The 21,578-nt window shown below is 36.8% G+C and overlaps 1 protein-coding gene across 3 annotated transcripts in view; it reads right to left on the bottom strand.

The window, feature by feature from the left end:
- Positions 1–21,578, bottom strand: part of PLCG2 (phospholipase C gamma 2) — a 182,617-nt gene that overhangs the window by 94,002 nt on the left and 67,037 nt on the right. For all 3 annotated transcript variants that reach the window (XM_074209748.1, XM_074209746.1, XM_074209747.1), the window contains exons 4-5: positions 11,856–11,949; positions 10,649–10,696 (exon numbers count right to left, since the gene is read on the bottom strand). In XM_074209748.1, the coding sequence (XP_074065849.1) occupies positions 10,649–10,696; positions 11,856–11,949 (142 nt within the window). The remainder of the gene's footprint in view (positions 1–10,648; positions 10,697–11,855; positions 11,950–21,578) is intronic.

The raw sequence follows: 21,578 nt of genomic DNA, 5'->3' as shown, positions 1-21,578 counted from the left end.
GGAGGAGGGTGTTACCAGATAGTCACACCTGTCCAGAGCTCTAGTCTTCTTCCAAACCTCAGAGGAAAGAGCCACTACTCACATCTGTTCCTACCACAAACCAAGAAGGAAAAAAAGGGCAGAGAATCTTTTGCCTCTATTCTTCAGACAATGTTTTGATTCTAATCCCATTCTACAGGTTTTTTTTTTATTATCATTGTTTTTCTCCTTGATTTTTTATATCCATTCATTCTTTTATCTTCACTTCTGACAGCATGACCCACTTCAGTTATGGAATGAAAGAACAAAATTTCATTGAGAGAGGTCCATTTGACCTTTCCTTCTGTTTGGCTGGGAAGCATCCATAAAGATTATAGCTTTAAAAATTTCAAAACACCTTAAATACTTCTTTTGATCCTCAAAACTCATGTGAGATGGATGGTATTAATTAATCCTATGTTACAGGTGAAGATACTGAGGCTTTAAAAGAGAGTGATTAACCCAAGGTAACACAACTAATAATCCAGACCCTGTGTAACTCTGGTTCAGTGGTCCATTGATGACCCCATGCTACCTTATTAACCAACAAGATATCTGCCCTTCACCTGATGCCCTAGTCCTCTGCTTTCCATTGTAATTCCTTATCACACTCCACCTGAGAACAGTTGCAAGACATGCAGCAGCTGCTGCCAAATCTCTCTGTTACTCCCAATTCAGGGTGAATTTTTAAGATCCTGAGATCTGAGAATTGTTCTTATCCTGAACCTATCTTTCCTAGCTTCCAACCCAATAAGCTACCCCTATGAACTGAACTGTTGAGAAAATACTATCATTTCCTGAGAAAACACCCTTCCCTGATGTGACACTAAATTATTCATTTTTATTGCTGGGTGGAGAAAAAATGAGTGCTTCCAATTTATAATCACCTTTTGAACAGAATGAATAGAAGAAATGCAGTAACCATGTCCTCTCTTCACTAACAAACCACCCCGCCTGTTCAGGTCCACTTAATGACTCCTGCCTGGACTCAATAGTCTCCTAATTGGTCTCTCTGCCTCAAGTCTCTACCCAATCCAGACCACATTCCACAGCAGAGGTCTAATCAGGTCTCTCTCCTACTAACTCTCAGAATACAGAGACCCTATAAAAATAAGACTCTAGGGAAATTATTAAGCAAAATTCTTGACTTAAGTTTCTGAGTCAATTAGGAGACAATTAAGATGCAAGGTACTCAAGTATTTTTTTAATTCTACAACACAAGACAGTCACTTAACTTCCTAATGCCACAGGGCAACAATCTTAGAGTTAAGTGGGGGCAGCTAGGTGGTGCAGTGGATAGAGGACCAGCCCTGGAGGCAGGAGTACCTGAGTTCAAATCTGACCTCAGACATTAATAATTACCTAGCTGTTTTTCCGGCCAAGATGGTGGAGAGAAGACAGGCACAGTTCTAAAGTCTCCTGATCTCTTCCCCATCTATCACATGAAACAAACCTCTTAAAAGAAATCCGAACCAGGAAACCCAGAAAGAAAAGCCAGGAGAGGAAAATCTACCTCAGGATTTGTCTCCCGCAGCAGCCTTGGCTGAGTACTGGCAGGTGAGTCTGAGCTCCCAGTGAAGATCAGGCAGACCAGCAGCTGAATCGGAACCAGGAGTCTGAGGGCCCGAGAGCCGGACCTGCTGGATCAGCGGTGGGGCTGGACAAGGGGGCTTGGGTCTGCGGGGGAGCAGAGGCTCTGGTGTTGGTGCTGTCCCCCTGGAGCTTGGGGAAGGGGCTGCGGGGAGAGGTCTGGTGCAGGACAGCTGTGGACACCATCCCTGGGCTCCTCAGGACTGAGAAACTCTGAGCCCACGCCTCGATTGCACTGAGGCCTCTTCCCAAACAAATGCAAATTATTTCTGCCTCAGGCCCAGGTGTATTGAGCAAAAGAACCAGCCCAGCTGAGGAATCACCTCAGGCCAGGGTAAAGCCCACCATTGATTGAAGGCAAAAGAATTCAATAGCTCCAACCCCTCCCTTCAAGCAAAGGGAGAAGGCCTCAACCAAGGTCACAGACACCCCAGAGAGGGCAACCAGCACCTCCTACTGGCCAGCCAGAGAGAAACTGCACTCAGTAAAGCCTTTAGCAATCCCAAGCCCAGGTGAACCAGCCCCACCCAACTCAAGGTCTTAGCATAATGAAGAAGGGTCAGCAGAAAGGTGGATCCATAGAAAAATTCCTGGAAGGGAAAGACCCCAACCCAGAGAGACCTGGAACATCTGAGGAGAATACAATCTGGTCTCCAGCACAGAAAGACTTCCTTGAAGAAATAAGGAAGGAGTTTAAAAATCAACTGGAAAATTTGGGGGAGACAATTAATACCTTGCAACAAGAAAACAAAACCTTAGAAAGTAAAATTGGACAAACACAAAAGGAGAATAAATCTCTCAGATCATCAATTGGACAATTACGAAATGAGAATAATTCTCTCAGATCCTCAAATGAGCAAATGCAAAAAGAAATTAATTCTCTCAAAACCTCAATTGGTCAAATGGAAAGCTCTTTCAAAAGTAGAATCAACCAATTGGAAAAAGTTAATGAAGAAAACTCCTCCCCCCCAAAAAATAATGGAGTCTACAGAAACTAATGACTCCACGAGACAGCAAGAGTCAGTTAAACAAAATCAAAAAATTGAAAAAATAGAAGCAAATGTGAAATACCTCATCAACAAAACCACTGACCTCGAGAATAGATCGAGGAGGGGAAACCTGAAAATTATAGGACTTCCTGAAAACATTGAAGAGAAAAAAAGCCTGGACTAAATATTGCAGGATCTAGTGATGGAAAACTGCCCTGACATCATGGAATGGGAGGGCAAAGTAGTTATTGAAAGAGTACATCAATCCCCACCAGAAAAAGATCCTAAAAGGAAAACACCAAGGAATGTTGTGGCCAAACTCCAGAACTATCAGATAAAAGAGAAAATCCTGCAAGCAGCCAGAAAGAAACAATTTAAATATCAAGGAGCCACAGTAAGGATCATGCAGGACCTGGCTGCATCAACTTTAAGGGATCAAAGGGCCTGGAACAAGATATTTCGAAGAGCATGGGAGCTTGGAATGCAGCCAAGAATCTACTTTCCTGCAAAGCTGAGCCTTCTCTTCCAGGGAAAAAGAAGGACATTTAACAAAATGGAAGAATTCCAAAAATTTCTGATGAAAAGACCAGAGCTAAACAGAAAATTTGGATATCAAACAGGAGGTTCAAGAGACACATGAAAAGGTAAAAAAAAGGGGGGGCGGTAAAAGGAAAAAAATGCAATCCAGCAAGTTGAAACTGGCTATATCCCAGCATGGGGTGGGGTAGAGACTCTCATAAATCCTGAGAAATGTAACTCTAACAGAGAGAATATACCTAGCCAGAAATGATGGACATCCATGCCCTATCCATGAGACTGATATCTAATGGGATGTAACTGGCTTTAACTCTACTGGGGAGAAAAACTCTAATAATTCTCAGGAATTTGGACTCTATTCAACAGATTATACTGAACTAGAAGGGACAGACACTCAGAATTTTCTATGACTTAGATAGAATGATCTAAAAAAAAAATACACTACCTCCCTAAAAAGGGGGACAGGAAAGAGACGGGAGGAGGGAGGGGATTGAATGGGACAAATCTCATTACACTAAGAGGTACAAAAAACCTATGGTAATATAGGGGAAGAAGGGAGTAGAGGAGAAACACCTGAATCTTCTTCTCATCAGACTTGGCTTAAAGTCAACCTACACATACTCAGTTAACTTATAAAACATCTAACCTTTCAAGAAGTAAAAGGGCAAAAGGGGAGGGGGGACAGAGAAAGGGAAGGGGAGTGGAGGAAATAAGGGGAAATAACAAAAGGAAGGGAAGGGAACAGGAAAAGGGGAAAGAAAGGGGAGGGTGTGATATAGGAGGGCAAACACACTGAAGGGGGTGGTATTCAAAAACAAAATACTGGGGAATATGGATAAAAGGGGGGAAAGGGGGAAAAATACAAACATAGGGAAGATAGCACAGAGGGCAATAAAGAATTAGTAATCATAACCTTGAATGTGAATGGGATAAACTCTCCCTTAAAACTTAAGCAAATAGCAGAGTGGATTAAAAACCAGAATCCTACAATATGCTGCTTACAAGAAACTCATTTGAAGCAGAGAGATACATATAGAGTAAAGGTAAAAGGTTGGAGCAAAATATATTTTGCTTCAGCTGAAGTAAAAAAAGCAGGGGTAGCAATCCTTATCTCAGACAAAGCAGCAGCAAAAATAGATAGTGTTAAAAGAGATAAGGAAGGAAACTTTATCCTCCTAAAAGGTACCATAGACAATAAAGTCATTTCAATATTGAATATATATACACCCAGTGGGACAGCACCCAAATTCTTAGAGGAGAAGCTGAAAGAATTACAGGAAGACATAGACAGCAAAACTCTACTAGTAGGAGACCTCAACCTCCCACTATCAGATCTAGATAAATCAAATCATAAAACAAATAAGAAAGAAATTAGGGAGGTAAATAGATTGTTAGAAAAATTACATATGGTAGACTTATGGAGGAAACTGAATGGGGATAGGAAGGAATATACCTTTTTCTCTGCAGTACATGGAACTTATACAAAAATTGAGCATGTACTAGGACACAAAAACCTAATGATCAACTGCAGAAAGGCAGAAATAGAGAATACATCTTTCTGAGATAACAATGCAATAAAAGTCATATGCAATACTGGGCCAAGGAGATATAGACCCAGAGCAAATTGGAAACTGAATAACCTCATCTTAAAAAATGAGTGGACCAAAAAACAAATTATAGAAAGAATTAACCATTTTATCCTAGATAATGATAATAATGAAACAACATACGAAAACCTATGGGATTCATTCAAAGCAACTCTCAGGGGATATATTATAGCACTAAATGCTTATATGAATAAATTGGAGAAAGAGGAAATCAATGAACTAAACATGCAACAAAAAAAATTAGAGAAAGAACAAATAAAAAATCCCCAATCAAATACCAAATTGGAAATTTTAAAAATCAAAGGAGAAATTAATAAAATTGAAAGCAAAAAAACTATTGAATTAATAAATAAAACCAAAAGTTGGTATTATGAAAAAAAACAATAAAATTGATAAACTTCTGGTCAATTTGATTAAAAAAAAGAAAGAAGAAAACCAAATTGCTAGTATTATAAATGAAAAAGGTGAACTCACCACCAATGAGGAGGAAATTAAAGTAATAATTCAAAGTTATTTTGCTCAACTTTATGCCAATAAATTTGATAATCTAAGTGAAATGCATGAATATTTAGAAAAATATAAGTTGCCCAGGTTAAATGAAGAAGAGATTAAATACCTGAACAACCCTATCTCAGAAAAAGACATTCAACAAGCCATTAGTAAACTCCCTAAAAAAATCTCCAGGGCCTACCAAACATTTAAGGAACAATTGGTTCCAATCCTATATAAACTTTTGGAAAAATAGGGAAAGATGGAACTCTGCCTAACCCTTTCTATGAAACCAATATGGTACTGCTACCTAAACCAGGAAGAGTTAAAACAGAGAAAGAAAATTATAGACCTATTTCCCTGATGAATATAGATGCAAAAAATCCTAAATAAAATCTTAGCAAAATGACTGCAACAAGTCATCACTAGGATAATACATTATGATCAAGTAGGATTTATTCCAGGAATGCAGAGTTGGTTCAATATTAGGAAAACTGTTAGTATACTCAATTATATCAATAACAAACCTATCAGAAACCATATGATCATATCAATAGATGCTGAAAAAGCTTTTGACAAAATACAGCATCCATTCCTATTAAAAACACTAGAGAGTGTAGGAATAAATGGACTGTTCCTTAAAATAATTAGCAGTCTCTATCTGAAACCATCAACAAGCATTATACTCAATGGGGAGAGGCTAGAGGCATTCCCAATAAGATCAGGGGTTAAACAAGGGTGCCCATTATCACCACTACTATTCAATATTGTATTAGAAATGTTAGCATCAGCAATTAGAGAAGAAAAAGAAATTAAAGGAATTAGAATTGGGAAGGAAGAGACAAAACTCAGTATTCGCAGATGACGTGATGGTCTACCTAGAGAATCCCAAGAAATCATCTAAAAAACTACTGGAAACAATTAGCAATTTTAGCAAAGTTGCAGGTTATAAAATAAACCCCCATAAATCCTCAACTTTCCTATATATGACTAGCAAGAAACAGCAGGAAGAGCTAGAAAGAGAAATTCCATTCAAAGTAACCTCAGACAGTGTAAAATACTTGGGAGTCTATTTGCCAAGACAGACTCAGAATCTTTTTGAAAACAATTATAAAACACTTCTCACACAAATTAAATCAGATTTAAATAACTGGGCAAATATCAACTGCTCATGGATAGGTAGAGCTAATATAATAAAAATGACAATTCTACCAAAACTAAACTATCTGTTTAGTGCCCTACCAATCAAAATTCCAAAAAATTACTTTAATGAGCTAGAAAAAATTATAAGTAAATTCATATGGAGAAATAAAAAGTCAAGAATTGCCAGGAGCTTAATGAAAAAAATGCAAACGAAGGTGGCTTAGCACTACCCGATCTAAAATTATATTATAAAGCATCAGTCATCAAAACTGCTTGGTATTGGCTAAGAAATAGAGTGGTGGACCAGTGGAATAGACTAGGTGTAAAAGCAGGAGAGGATTATAGTAATCTGTTGTTTAATAAACCCAAAGAGTCAGGCCACCAGGATAAAAACTCCCTCTTTCATTAAAACTGGTGGGATAATTGGAAGTTAGTATGGAAGAAACTTAGATTAGACCAACACCTCACACCCTTTACCAAGATAAGATCCAAATGGTTACAGGACATAGACATAAAAAACAATACTATAAGCAAATTAGAAGATCAAGGACTAGTCTACCTGTCAGATCTATGGAAAGGGGAACAGTTTATGACTAAGGAAGAGTTGGAGAACATCACCAAAAACCAATTAGATGATTTCGAATACATTAAATTAAAAAGGTTTTGCACAGATAAAACCAATGTAATCAAGATCAACAGAAAAGTAGTAAATTGGGAAACAATCTTTACAACTAATGATTCTGACAAAGGACTCATTTCTAAAAAATACAGAGAACTGAGTCATATTTTTAAAACAAAAAGCTATTCCCCAATTGACAAATGGTCAAAGGATATGCAAAGGCAATTTACAGATGAGGAGATAAAAGTAATCAATAGCCATATGAAAAAATGCTCTAAATCATTAATTATTAGAGAAATGCAAATTAAACCTTCACTGAGGTACCACCTCACACCTCTCAGATTGGCCAGTATGACCAGGAAGGATAATGATCATTGTTGGAAGGGATGTGGGAAATCTGGGACACTATTACACTGTTGGTGGAGCTGTGAACTCATCCAACCCTTCTGGAGAGCTATTTGGAACTATGCCCAAAGGGCAACAAAAATGTGCATACCCTTTGACCCAGCAATACCACTACTGGGTCTATACCCTGAAGAGATGAGGAAAAAGGGTAAAAACATTACTTGTACAAAAATATTTATAGCAGCCCTGTTTGTGGTGGCAAAGAATTGGAAATCCAGTAAATGTCCTTCAATTGGGGAATGGTTTAGCAAACTGTGGTATATGTATGTCATGGAACACTATTGTTCTATTAGAAACCAGGAGGGATGGGATTTCAGGGAAACCTGGAGGGATTTGCATGAACTGATGCTGAGTGAGATGAGCAGAACCAGAAAAAAAACACTGTACACCCTAACAGCAACATGGGAGTGATGTTCAACCTTGAAGGACTTGCTCATTCCATCAGCGCAACAATTGGGAACAATTTTTGTCTGTCTGCAAAGGAGAGTACCATCTGTATCCTGATAAGGAGCTGTGGAGTTTGAACAAAGTACAAGGACTATTCCCTTTAATTTGGAAAAAAAAAACCAGATGTCTTATGGTTTGATCTGGTTACCTCTGAGAATTCTGTTCTCTTTAAGGATATGATTTCTCTCTCATCACACCCAATCTGGATCAAGGTACAACATGGAAATAAAGTAAAGACTGACAGAGTGCTATCTATGGGGTGGGGGTGGGGGGAGGGAAGCAAGATTGGGGGAAAACTGTAAAACTCAAATATCTTTAATAAAAATTTTTAAAAAATTTAAAAAAATTAAAAAAAATAATTACCTAGCTGTGTGGCCTTGAGCAAGCCCATTAATCCCATTGCCTTACAAAAACTAAAAACAAAAAAAACCCCTAATCTTAGACTAAGTGTCAGGACAGGAACAAACCTGCAATAGTAGAGAGGCTTCCCCCAGCAAGGACTCTTTAAACCACTGAAATCAGAGGAATAGCCAAGATAAAAATGTGTACCTTTATGCAATATTTGACAGAGTACAAAAGCTTTTCATCAAATTTATATGATCCTAGTATTGCATCTATTACTACAAGGTCCTGTGCTTCTCAGTAGTCAAGTCAATATCATCTACTGAGGGTTGTCATTGAAAGATCAAGGTCATTGTCTGCCTCCCGGCCGGTGCCAATCATCATAACCTTTGTCTTGCCATGAACTTCAGTGACAGTGAAGGAGAAAGTGAGGATGATGAACTTGCATATCTCTGCCTCATTGAAATCCAACTTATGAGCAAGTCAACACATCACCTTCTTGATGTCATTGGTCCTCTTCAAGAAGGAAGGATCAACAACAACAACCACAAACATCTAGCCAGGAAAGTGCTAGGGGCTAGGCATCCAAAGGTGAAACCAGCTCCTGCCCTCAGTGGGAAAAGTCATGGAATATGGACTTTCATGTAGGAGGAAATGCAATAGGACTAGTGTCATAGGAATGGAGAGTACAAGAAGAGGAGTAATGGATAAAAAGACTGATAAGATAGGAAGAGATAATAAGTTTCATGACAACTCAGGGAGAGAGGCATTATTGCTGCTTAGGGTAGAGGTAGAAGTCAAAGATGATTGGATAAAGATGACATCTGAGCTAGGCTCTGAAGAAAAGGTAAGATTAAAAAATGTGATATTTTAGAAAATGATACGGGTTGAGAGGTAGAGCCAAATAGAGGAGCACCCAACTCTGAAAACAGGGTAAAGAAATATGTCCAGGGGCTTAACACTAGGGGAAAAGACCATGACATGGTGCCAGTGTGGCAATGTCATAGCAAACAGCACCAAATCACAATCCTGTACCACCCATGACTGCAAAATATGTCTCTCAGATATCAGAATCTCTCAGTTTTGCTCACAGCTCATGAATCATCTACCTAGGGAAGACAATCATAAAATACAATCTCCTTGACCTCAAAGGGGGCAGGGGTTGCCAATTAAACTTGGAAATTCCTCAATGTTCCCAAATCATTTGAATATAAAACATTTTCTTATAGGCCTCAAGGAATGAACTTTGAAAGGCAAACTTATCCCCCTAATATTGGAAAAATCAGTGCAAGCTACACCCCATGGAAAAAAAAAACAGTTGTTATCCTCTGGACCCCTTCAAAGTTTTCCAAGATGGTTCAGAAGACTGACTATTCAGGAGAAATGAAGCCTGAAGCCTCCCTTCCAGTGTATACTAGAGAGAAGGACCACTCCAGGACACCAGGGAACTAAAGGTTACTTGAGGAGACCCTGAGCCTCCAAAGTAGGTTACTTGGAACCTAGAAACAAAATATAATATAAACTCCCTTTCAAAAGAACATCTCTTCTGCTACCAGCAGTGGGATATTGGTATCTAGACTAGGTCAAAAGAAACCAAGTGTCCCTTTTTATAAAAGTATCCCTTGCTTGACCCATAAGGTCAAAGGAATGATAGATCTAGAGCCGGAAGGTGTTTCAGATATCATTTAATCAAATTTCTTCTACTTACAAGTAAGGAACCTAAAGCAAAGGAAAGTTTTAAGGAATTTACACAGGTAGTAAACATTAGTGGTATAAGATTTGAATGCAGAGCTTGTACTTGCCACTCTGTCTATTCTTTTAATTGTGGTATTTCAAAATATCTGTCATTTAACTTATATAGACATTCCTTCTACTGACAAAAACCAAGGGCCCTAAAGATTTTGGAAGACAATTAATGTTAAAACCAAAAAAATTCATTGACTAGTAATTAACCATTTGATGAGCTGTCTTCCTGAGCTGATCTGAGTTTTTAAATAGGATTTATCTTACTAAATTTTTCTTTCTTTCATCTCTTCTGTTTGCTAATATCCTACTTTATTTAGCAGAATTTTTATTGTTCCTGAGGTGGTTTGAAAGAGAATTAGATTTGGCTGAAACACAAACTGTTATCCTGGATAGGAGCCCTGATAGATATAATGACCAATAAATATCAAGCCTGTATCTAAAGTTGTCCAGCTCATCAGAACCTAGGAGATCTTGTGTTCTCCAGGCAGACTTCAAGTACTCAGAGTCATTTCCAAGTCCCCAGAAAATCTTAAAGAAAAACATCGGTGAAGAAGAATCTTAAGAAACACTAATTATCTTTATGCTCTTTCCATTTCTGATGATGCATGCCTAGAACTACCTAATATTCTCCTCTCCATAAAATGTTTTTATTTTCTAATATATGGAATGAGAGTTAGAATTCAAATGAACCAGAAAATAAACTAAAACATTCTTACCTATTTCTCCGAGTTTGATCCACAGAATAAATTTGCTTTCTTAGCCAGCTGGAAGCAAAAAAGTGAGAGACAAAATTTAGGAAAATAGCAAAATTCACCTACACTCACATAATTATTTAGAACAAGAAGCTAATTCTATCATTCCCAAACCAGGGACCTTTCTACTAAATTATACCTCCTCTTAGAACCTTTTAGCTAAAAACACCTTTTCACAATGTGGGGCTATCTTAAAACATGCTTAGCATCTGGAATAAAAAAAATAATAGTCCTGTTGTCCTCTGCCCTAATTAAACCCCAACCATAGTCTTCAATGATTAGTTTGCGAATGGCATTATAGACAGTATGTCTAGAGAATCTGACCAGAAGAGGGTAAGAACTGTAGAAAGAGATCTATGAGGACTGGCTAAAGGAACTAAGGAAGTTTAGCCAAGAGAAGAGAAGACTTAGAGAGAGATTTATAGCTTTAATTATTATAGACTTTAATTATCTGATGGATTCTTATGAGAGACAGATTAAATATTCTGGGTAGCTTCAGGGGAAAGAATTTGGAGAAATGAATGGAAGGTATAAGGAGATACATTCTGCTCAGACAAAGGAGGCATTTTCTAACAATTATTGCTGTCCAATGACAGAACAGGCTGCCTCACAAAAGAGTAAGTTCTTCATTCTAAGGGAATTCAAAGAGTGATGGGATGCTAACCCAAAGGAGATGCTACAGATTACAAGACTGAACTAAGTGAATTCTGAGATTCCTTCTCATTCTAGGCTTCTATGAATCACTCTAATGAAGTTAAGTTCAAAAAGCTGATTAGAAGATGATGTAAATTTAAATAATTCAGATTAACTTTTTAAAAAATATCTTCACATACTAACACTAAGTTTAGAAAGCCCCTATAAAATGACTTAATGGACTTGGATTCCTTACTGGTTAATGCTGTCATTTCAACTCTTTCATAATCCTGAATTGAACCACCATTTTTTTTCATTTTATGTTATCAAGTGTTTTGTTCCTCTTGATTTTAATGATTACTGGTCATAATACACGAAGCCATATCATGCAAGGGACAGAGAGTTATCCTTAGACTAAGAAATATCTGGATTCAAGACCTGCCCTTGATAAATACTGGCTATGTGAGTGATTTAAGTCCTCCCGTTGCCTGGAGATGATTTTCTATGAGTCTAAAAAGGAAAGGAAAAGATCAAGTACCTCTCAATAATAGCTGGGGTTGAGGCACTCTGAGCTTCTTGGTGCAAAATGGTCAAACCGCATAGCCATTTACTAGCATCTTCCTTGGAGTCCGCTGAAAAAAATGAAGACAGGAATTGTTACACAGAATGCTTGATGGGTGCCCAGCTTTGGTGCCTCTGCTCTTAGGCCAATGCTTCTTGAAAGATTTAGGCAGAAAGGGTCTCCTGGGGTTCATAAGAGATGTCAAACCATATTACCCCTACCCATGAAAGCATGCAATACAGGGCTAGAGACTCAGCAAATGCATGCAAGCAAACCAAATGACATAGATGGAAGGGTAGTGAATTTGGAGTCAAGAGACTTGGCTTCTCATCTATGCTGTGACACAGATCAACTGTGTAACCCTGGTCTAAGACCCCATCCCAGCCTCCACCAAAGTACCTTCTCTTGTTTACTCTGGCTTCTGTTATAAAACTATGGTACCAGGAAATCATTCATGTACATGTCACTAACTCTCAACAAACTAAGAAAGTTAAGAGCCTATTTTATTATTATCCTCATTTCACACATGAAGAAATTGAGGCTGAGAGAGGTTGCATACCCAATCAGGAATCAAAGCTCAGAGCAGTAAGAGTCCCACTTCTTTCTTTCCTGTTAATGACCGCCAGATCTTTAACATCCCACCAACCAAAGTAAAGACAGATAATGACACTTATATAAGTGAGGCTTTTTTTCATATAAAGACTGTAAATAACAATCCAAAAAGAGGAGACACTGGACAATTTTCCAGAATACTAGAAAACTGGAGTTGATGATTAAGTGATAAATGTTGGCACCATACAAACTCAAGATAATATTAATATAGCATTTAACTATAATTAATTTATAGCAGTAAAAGGAATATCCATACCCACTAAATCGCAGACCTTATGATAACTGAGGTTAAAATGGTTTAGTCATTAGAATTGAGGTAGCACCAAGTTTATCAGTCTAAATGTCAGTGCTGGGAAAGGCCATAAAGATCATCCTCTCATATTTTATTGACATTCAGTCATTTTAGTCTTGTCTGGCTCTTCATGAGGCCATTAGGGGTGTTCTTGGCAAAGAAAATGGAATGATTTGCCATTTCCTTCTCCAGTTCATCTACAGATGAGGAAACTAAGGCAAACAGTTATACGACTTACCCAGGGTCACACAGCTAGTATCTAAGGCCACCTAGCTACATTCTACAAAAGAGTAAGCTGAGGATGGGGAAGGGAAGGGGACATGAGTTCCAGATTCATATGGTAATTGAGTAGCAGAGATGGCACTAAGAATGATTTCTTTTCTCTATATCTAGAGAGCTTTCTGCTGTTGTATGTCTAAGTAATAGTGCAGTAGAGGCAACAGAGCAAAGGATTAAATTACATAATTATCCATTAATATGTCAGATACTCTGAATATATCTTATTCTGGGAAAGAGGCTGCTTCATATATCTGTACTTCCCAGATCTCAAAGCTGTCCCCTTAAGCATCAAAAGATCTTTTAAAATTTTTAACACTTTATATTTATTAGCATGACAATACCACATTGGGTGAAATGATCCTTCAGAGGAGAGCACATTCCAAAAGGACAAATATAAATGGGCAGCAAGATTTCACAGCCCAGGTAGGGACAAGGAGGAGCTAGTTATAAAGTTTATATTTCCCATTAATGGCTCATATTTCAATAGTCCTTTAAGATTTACTAAGCAGTTTCCTGAAATATCATTAATGCTACAGCGGGCAAATGGCATCCATGAGCCCAGACTTACTCAGAGCATGCCTTTAGTTCTTTTGTGCTGGTAATATATACTCCCTGCCTTTAATCTGTTAGCTTATTTTCTTCACTTTGAAATCAGATTGCCAAAAAAACAAGAAAAATGTGGCTCCCCTTTGATCCAGAAATCCCACAACTAGGTACATCACTCAAGGATGTCAAAGACAGAAACAAAAGTCCCCCCAGCAACCCTTTTTGTAACAGCAAATAATCAGAAACAAAAAGTAAGGGATCTGCAACTTACAACTTTTGTGACACTGACAAGTCACTCAACCTCTCTGGGCCTCAGCTTCTTCATCTCTAAAATGGTAGTATTGGTCTCAATGACCTCTAAAGTCCCTTCCAAACCTAGATCTATAATCTTACGGTTAAGAGTTTTTGTGGTTCATGAAAGAAACTGCATATACATATATAAATAACTATATGTATGTGTATATGGATATGTTTACACCACATACATTATACATACATATACATTACATATATATATGTGTAAAATGTGCCATAAGAAGTGAGGACTTCAAAGAAACACAGGAAGATTTACATGAACTGCCACAATATAAAAGCAATGAACAATCCAACAAAACTGAATGTTGTATAATTAAAACAACCAAACTTGCCCCTGGAGAAGGAATGATAAAAATAAATGCACTTTCCCCTCCTTTATTGAAGGAGCATGTGGGGGGGGGGGAGGAAGGAGAGAAAAGAAAAGGGGGCCAGGGGTCAGGGAAAAGAAGAACCATGGATACATAACAATACATGGTAGAGTACTGTCAAATATAGTTAACATGTTGGAGGTATTACTTAGTGCTTTTTGCTTTTTAATCTTTGCTACAAGAGAAGGCTCATTAAGTGATGGAGGTGATAGAGTATATTAAGAAAGGAAATAAATATATAAAAATTAAAAAGCATCAACACAACAAAAAAAGTAAAATTTCTAGATAAGTATAGTGGAGTTAGATGACAGAATAAGGTGCATGTACTTTGTGATAACTCTTTTCCTTGTTCCAGAGAGGCCTTTTCCATTCACTTCTAGAGTCAGTTGTGTTCACAGGTTCAAGGATGCTAGAGCTCTGACTTCCAGTTAAATGTGGCATCACTACAGGCACTTTCAAATTCTTAGCAACAATAATAGCAGAGCTTTGATACTTGAATATTTTGACAGAACCCTGATTCTACCATTATTGGGGACTTCTTCCACCAGAAAAGAACATCTATTATCTAAATCTCATCATTCTATGTGATTCTTATCCATATCCTCAAATGAATCTTCCATAGAGGATCTACCCAATAAGCGGAAAGCCTTTTTTAAAATAAAATTTTATTTACATCTTTTTTTATATTACCAAAATTTTCCCAGAACCCCTACCCCCTCACCTCCCAGAGAATCATCCCATATAAAAAAGATACTAGTTTTAAATAAAAAGAAAAGAAAAATCAGCATAGCTGATCAATATGTAAAAAAGAAAATTCTGAAAGTTTGTACAATGGATCACATTCATGGACATCTCACACCTCTGCAAAGTGGTAAAGTAAGGATATCTTTCCATATTTCTTATTTGAAACCATGCTTATTCTTCATAATTTTGCAACATTAACTTTTGATTATTTTTGGTAGCTCTAGCCAATTATGTCACTGAATTCTCTTTTCTTGACTCTGTTTACCTAATTCTGCATCACTTCATTTATTTCATGTCATTTCTAACAGCACAATCATTTTCCTTACATTCATGCATTATAATTTTGTTTCACCCTTCACTTTTTGCCAATTTTTTTTGGTTTTGTTGTAGTTTTGCTTCAGTAACATACTCAGAGTATGCCTTTAGTTCTTTTGTGCTATTACCATATCCTCCCTACTTCTAACCTGTTACCTTATTTTCTTCTCTTTGACATCAGAATGCAAAAAAGTGAGAAAACTGTAGCTCCCATTTGACTCAGAGATCCCACAACCAAGCATCTCACCCAAGGAAGTCAAAGAGAGAAATAAAAGTACCTATAGAAATTTTTTTGTTTTTGGTAATTTTTAAAATTTAAACTTAAATACAAAATTATAGAAGAAAAACATGTACATAGTAGACATAAGAGAAGATTCAATGTGACAATAAATTTCCATTTCAAGAAAACCTATATAATAAATACTATACATCATTTTCAAAACTACTCAGTTATTTGATTACTTATTGCTTTTCTTTTCTCTTTGCTACCTCCCCTTCCCACTCTAAAGAAAGTTACAATTAAGCATGAATGCATATACATATACAGTTATCTATAAACATATACATATATACATATAGATACTCAAATACATATATGTAAGACAATATTATGCTTTTCCTCCTATCATCTGTTGACATCAATTTTTCATTTTATGACTCATTTGTATATTTATTCCTTTTATATCTCCCTATAGTTTTTTTAGAATCACTCCCATCATATTCAGCTCAGTCCACATCTTTCTTTCAAATTATCCAAATGATTACAATCACAAGAGTACTACTAATATTTTCACAATTACAAAAAAAACAAACTGACCTTATTGAGTCCCATATAATTGGTTTTTAATGTTTACCTTATGTATCAAATTTTCCCTAAAGTTCTGCTGTTTTTGTCACTGAAACTTTCAGTTCATTAAATATTCATTTTTTTCATTCATGATTAAACTTAACTTTACTGGGTAAGTTACCCTGGGGAGTTAACACCAGATCTTTTGTTGTATGGAATATAGTATTCCAAGACCTAAATTCTTTCAAGGTAGTAGTTGTTAGGTCTTGTGTAACACTCATTGTAACTCCATGATATTTAAATTGTTTTTTTTTTCTTGTTGCTTCCAATATTTTCTCCTTAACCTGGGACCTTGAAACTTAACTATGATATTCCTTTAACTTTTCCTCCTGGGATCTCTTTCAGGTTTATATTATCTTCTGTTTTAAATCTCAGAGCAATTTTCCTTGATAATTTCTTGTAATGAGGTAATGATGTATCATTATAAAGATTTTTTTAATTATAATTTTTAGGTATTCAACTATTTCTCCTTGATCTGCTCTCCAGTTGATTTTTTTCTGCTGAGATGTTTCATTTTCTCTTCTATTTTTCATTCTTCTGAATTTGTTTTATGATTTCTTGGTGTCTTAGAACCTCATTAGGTTCCCTTTACTCAATTCCAGTTCTCAAAGAATTATTTTCTTGAGTTTTTTGATTCTCTATTTCTAATTGGTTGACTTTCATTTCATAATATTTTTCATTTACTTGAAATGCTCTTAGTTTTAGTTTTTCTTGATCTCTTATTGGATTCTTAAAGTCCTTTCTAAGTTCTTTTAAGAACTCTTTTTGTGATTGGAACCATTTGATGTTTCTCAGTGAAAAAGGAGTGACTTTTCAAGCTCCATTGTCTTCCTTTGAATATAAACCCAGATCTTCAATATCCCCATCTTTTGCTTATTCATTTTTTATTTATTTTTTTGTTTCGTTTTGTTTTTAGCAGCTATTGGTGTAATTAAGTTGCAGTCCCAAAGAATGGGGAATGAAAGCCCAAATCTCAGGTCCTTCTTACTTCTAATTTCTGAACTCTCCTCTCCACTTCCAAGTCACAGCTCCAAAGTCAGATGGTCCTGCAAATGATCTTGCTTCCTGTAGTCCCTCTGGTATCTGCAAACTACAACAGTTCTCCTTTCTGCCCTGAAACTGAAACCTGGGACTCTCTTCTCCTGTAAGTGCATTCACCAGGTGTGCTACGTCCTTCTCCCCACAACCACAGGCCAGGATGAGTCTAGACAAAACAGCTGTGCTTGGTGTTCCTTAACAGTAGAAGGTCCTTCAATTTTTTCCTACTCAGCAGTTAGACCCCCCATTCTGTCTGACAGATTAAAGTTTCTAAGGCAGAGAGGCTTACTCTCAAGCCAGATGCCCCCCAAAGCTTGTTGTTTGTTCATCTTGAAGAGTTGGCCAGAAGGTATTTGCACTTCATACAAACAAGACTGTTTACTCTTGAAGGTCAGGTGTTTGCTGGTGTTTCTCAAAATGTCTTAGGAGGACAATTACTTTACCCCTTTTATTTTTGCTAATCTGAGGTAGTTTTCTGTCATTTTTGTGGAGGAACTTTGGAGAGTTGAAAGTTTTCAGGTCTATTCTACCCTCTCAGAATTCTTTCTGGTTCCCAATATTTTGCCATTAAAAGTGTATTATAAATATCTTGATATATTTTGTTATGTTCTTCTTATCAATTGGAGACCCTCTAAATCTTTTAATATTTCACAGATTTTGTGGTTGTTCAGTCATTTCAGTCACATCTGACTCTTCATGACCCCATTTGGGGTTTCTTGACGAGGATAATGGATTGGTTTGCCTTTTCCTTGCCCAGGTCTTTTTATAGATGAAGAACTGAGGCAAAGAGAGTTAAGGGACTTGACCAAGGTCACACAGTCAGTAAGTGTGTCTGAGAACAGATTTGAACTCAGAAAGATGAGTTTCCCTTACTTCAGATCCAGTACCCTATATACCACACCACCCGAGCTACCCTATTCCATGCATACCCAAGTCATACTCAGGCTGTCCATCTTTTGTTGCCTCTCACCCTTGAAAAATGATCAATCCAACCATTTTTTTGTTCATCAACATCTTTGATGAGGGATGCATTTTGTTTCTCTTCTCACATTTGAATCATCATTGGGAAAGTGAGATAGCTGGCTTATAACATGCAACTTTTGCCTGACCTTTTGAGTCATCTATAATTTTGATTGGGTTTTTTAGGGGTTTTGGCAAGGAAAATGGGGTTCAGTGGCTTGCCCAAGGCCACACAGCTAGGGAATTATTAAGTGTCTGAGACTGGATTTGAACCCAGGTACTCCTGACTCCAAGGCCAGTGCTTTATCCACTATGCCACCTAGCCGCCCCTATAATTTTGATTCTTTAGAGACTTTATGGTGCCTAAAGATTTACAACCATAAAGCAATAAATAGAAGAATATTTGTACTATAAAGGCTTTGACATCAATGAAAAGACTACCCAATAAAATCAGTGCACAATTTTTCCAAAACAACCTACCTCCTGGCAAAGAATTGGAAATTGAGTGAATGTCCCACAATCAGGGAATGGCTTAATAAACTGTGATATATGTATGTGGTGGAACACTAATGTTCTATTAGAAACCAGGAGGGATGAGAATTCAGGGAAGCTTGGAAAGATTTGCATGAACTGATGCTGAGTGAGATGAGCAGAATCAGAAGAACATTGTACACCCTAACAGCAACATGAGGGTGATAATCAACCTTAATGGATTTGCTGGTTCCATCAGTGCAACAATCCAGCACAATTTTGGGGTATCTGTGATGGAAAATACCATCTGTATCCAGAGAAAGAATTGTGGAGTTTGAACAAAGACCAGACTATCACCTTTAATTTAAAAAAAATTATCTTATTATATAATTTTGTTATCTCTTCTACTTTATTTTTCTTCCTTAAGGATATGATTTCTCTCTCATCACATTCAACTTAGATTAATGTATACCATGGAAACAATTTAAAAACTAACAGACTGCCTGGGGGGAGCGAGATTAGGGGGAAAATTGTAAAATTCTAAATAAATAAATGTTTTTAAAAGGCTGCTATAGAAAATTACCCTTGAAAGTTTATCTTTTTTGTATTTTCACTTTTTTAGTTTTATTTATGCCTTTTTCTCTTACTTCATATACATTCCTAAATATATTCCCTGCAACCTCCTCCTTCCCTCAAAACAAAATTTTTTCAAGAGTTCAACCAAGTCAAACAACATATCTACCATCTGTGACAATACACTCAAAATTCTACATCCACTTCCTACCTTTCCAACTAAAGGAGGGCAGCTAGATGTCACAGTGGATAGAACAATGGCCTTGGAGTCAGGAGGATCAGAGTTTAAATCTGGCCTCAGACAACTGATACTAACTAGCTGTGTGACCCTGGGTAAGTCACTTAACCCTGATTGTCTTACACCCAGGGCCATCTCCAGTCTTCCTAATTCATATCTGGCCACTGGAGGCAGATGGCTCTGGAGGAGAAAGTGAGGCTGATGACTTAGCACAGCATCCCCCTCACACATCTAATTCATAGGCTCATCATGGCATCACCTTCTTTGAGAATGAAGGACAAACATTAATATTATTCAAACTAAAGGAATTAGGTGTATTTTCTCACCTCTTTCTTCCATGGAAACAAACAGTGTTCAGTTTGTTTAACTCTGTAGTCAGTTCAAATAAGTCTTCCCAAATTTCTTTGACTTCTTCATATTTATTATTTTTATGTGGTAATAATATTCCATTACATTGATGTACCACAATTAATTTAGCTGTTGATGAATATTCACTTTCTTTCCAATCTTTGCAATCACATGCACACACACACACACACACACATACACACACAAAATTGCTATGAATACTTTGGCACATATGTGATTTTTTTTCTGTCTTTGACCTTCTTGGGATATATACTTGGTAGTGGAATCTCTGAGTCAGAGAATGAATAATTTAGTCACTTTTTTCATGTAATTCTAAATCATTTTTCAGAATGGAGGGATCAATTCACTGTTTTACCAACAAAGTATTAGTGTGTCTATCTTCTTCTAGTTCTCCCAACATTGTCTGTTTCTGTCTTTTGCCATCTGCCAATTTGAAAGATGTGATACGAAATGTCAGAGTTGTTTTTATTTTGCATTTCCCTAATTAATAATGATTTTGAGCAGTCTTTCAGATGTCTGTTAATGGCTTCTAATTCTTCTTTTAAGAACTATCTATTCATATTATTTCACATTCATCTATTAGAGAATGGTTCTTGGTATTATATATTTGTTTTCATTTCTTATTTATCTTAAATATCAGACTTTTATCTAAAGTATCAGAGACAGATTTTTCCTCAATTAATATTTTTCCTCCTCATCTTGTTTACATTAATTTTGTTCATGCTAAAATTTCAAATTTTGTTATTGAAATTGCCTGTTTCATTTTCAGGGCCAGTTTTCCTCATCAATAAAATGAACTGGAGAAGGAAATGGCAAACCACTCCAATATCTCTGCCAGGAAAAGCTCAAATTGTGTCATGAAGAGTTAAACATATTTCGGGGCGGCTAGGTGGCACAGTGGATAGAGCACTGGCCTTGGAGTCAGGAGTACCTGAGTTCAAATCCAGCCTCAGACACTTACCTAGCTGTGTGGCCTTGGGCAAGTCACTTAACCCCATTGCCTTAAAAAAAAAACCTAAAAAATGAGTTAAACATATTTGAAAGACTAAACAATAACAGAGATGAGAAAATAGACACTTGTGTCACTAACTATTGATGTCTTCTCAAGGAGCTTCTTTTATAGAGGAATACAGTACCATTCGTGATCTTTTTCATTCTATTTAGATCTTCCCCCTGAGAGTTCTTGAAATTCAATCCCTGAGGGTCTTAATAATTGTTCTGCCTATAGGACAGATTTTTTTTTTCTGTAAAGATTTAACCAGACCCAGATGTTCATCCTTACTTCATTTTCTTGACTGCCATTTCCATTTCCTCAAATAGTACATCTGGTAACTGAGCCCAAATGTGGTGATTCCACTGTCATTGGTTATAACAATAAATCATTAAAGAAATGCTCACAGTTCTCCATTGCAAATTGATTTTCCCCCTTACAAGTTTATATAAAATTGTACTAAGAATCATCTGTTTTAACTTGATCACATGAGAAGCTTTCTTCAGGTTCATTTTCTATTATTTTTTTCCTATTTTGGAAGTCTATCTGTTCATAATCTTCCATTATAGTACTCAGAAATATTTTATCAAATAAGCTTATATTCTAAGAAATATTGTCTATGCTTTCATGTCTATTCCCTGGGCAAGAAGGTCTACTCTTTGCTTGCTGATGTGGCTTCTGGATTCTTCACTGTGGTGATTATTTTCATTGGTTACAAGAAATCATTATAATGTGATTCAA

This window comes from Macrotis lagotis, chromosome 1 (assembly GCF_037893015.1).
Source record: "Macrotis lagotis isolate mMagLag1 chromosome 1, bilby.v1.9.chrom.fasta, whole genome shotgun sequence".
In the NCBI taxonomy this organism is placed as follows: Eukaryota; Metazoa; Chordata; class Mammalia; order Peramelemorphia; family Peramelidae; genus Macrotis; species Macrotis lagotis.
The sequence above is the reverse complement of the archived record's forward strand: the minus strand, read 5'-3'. Positions and strand labels throughout refer to the sequence as shown.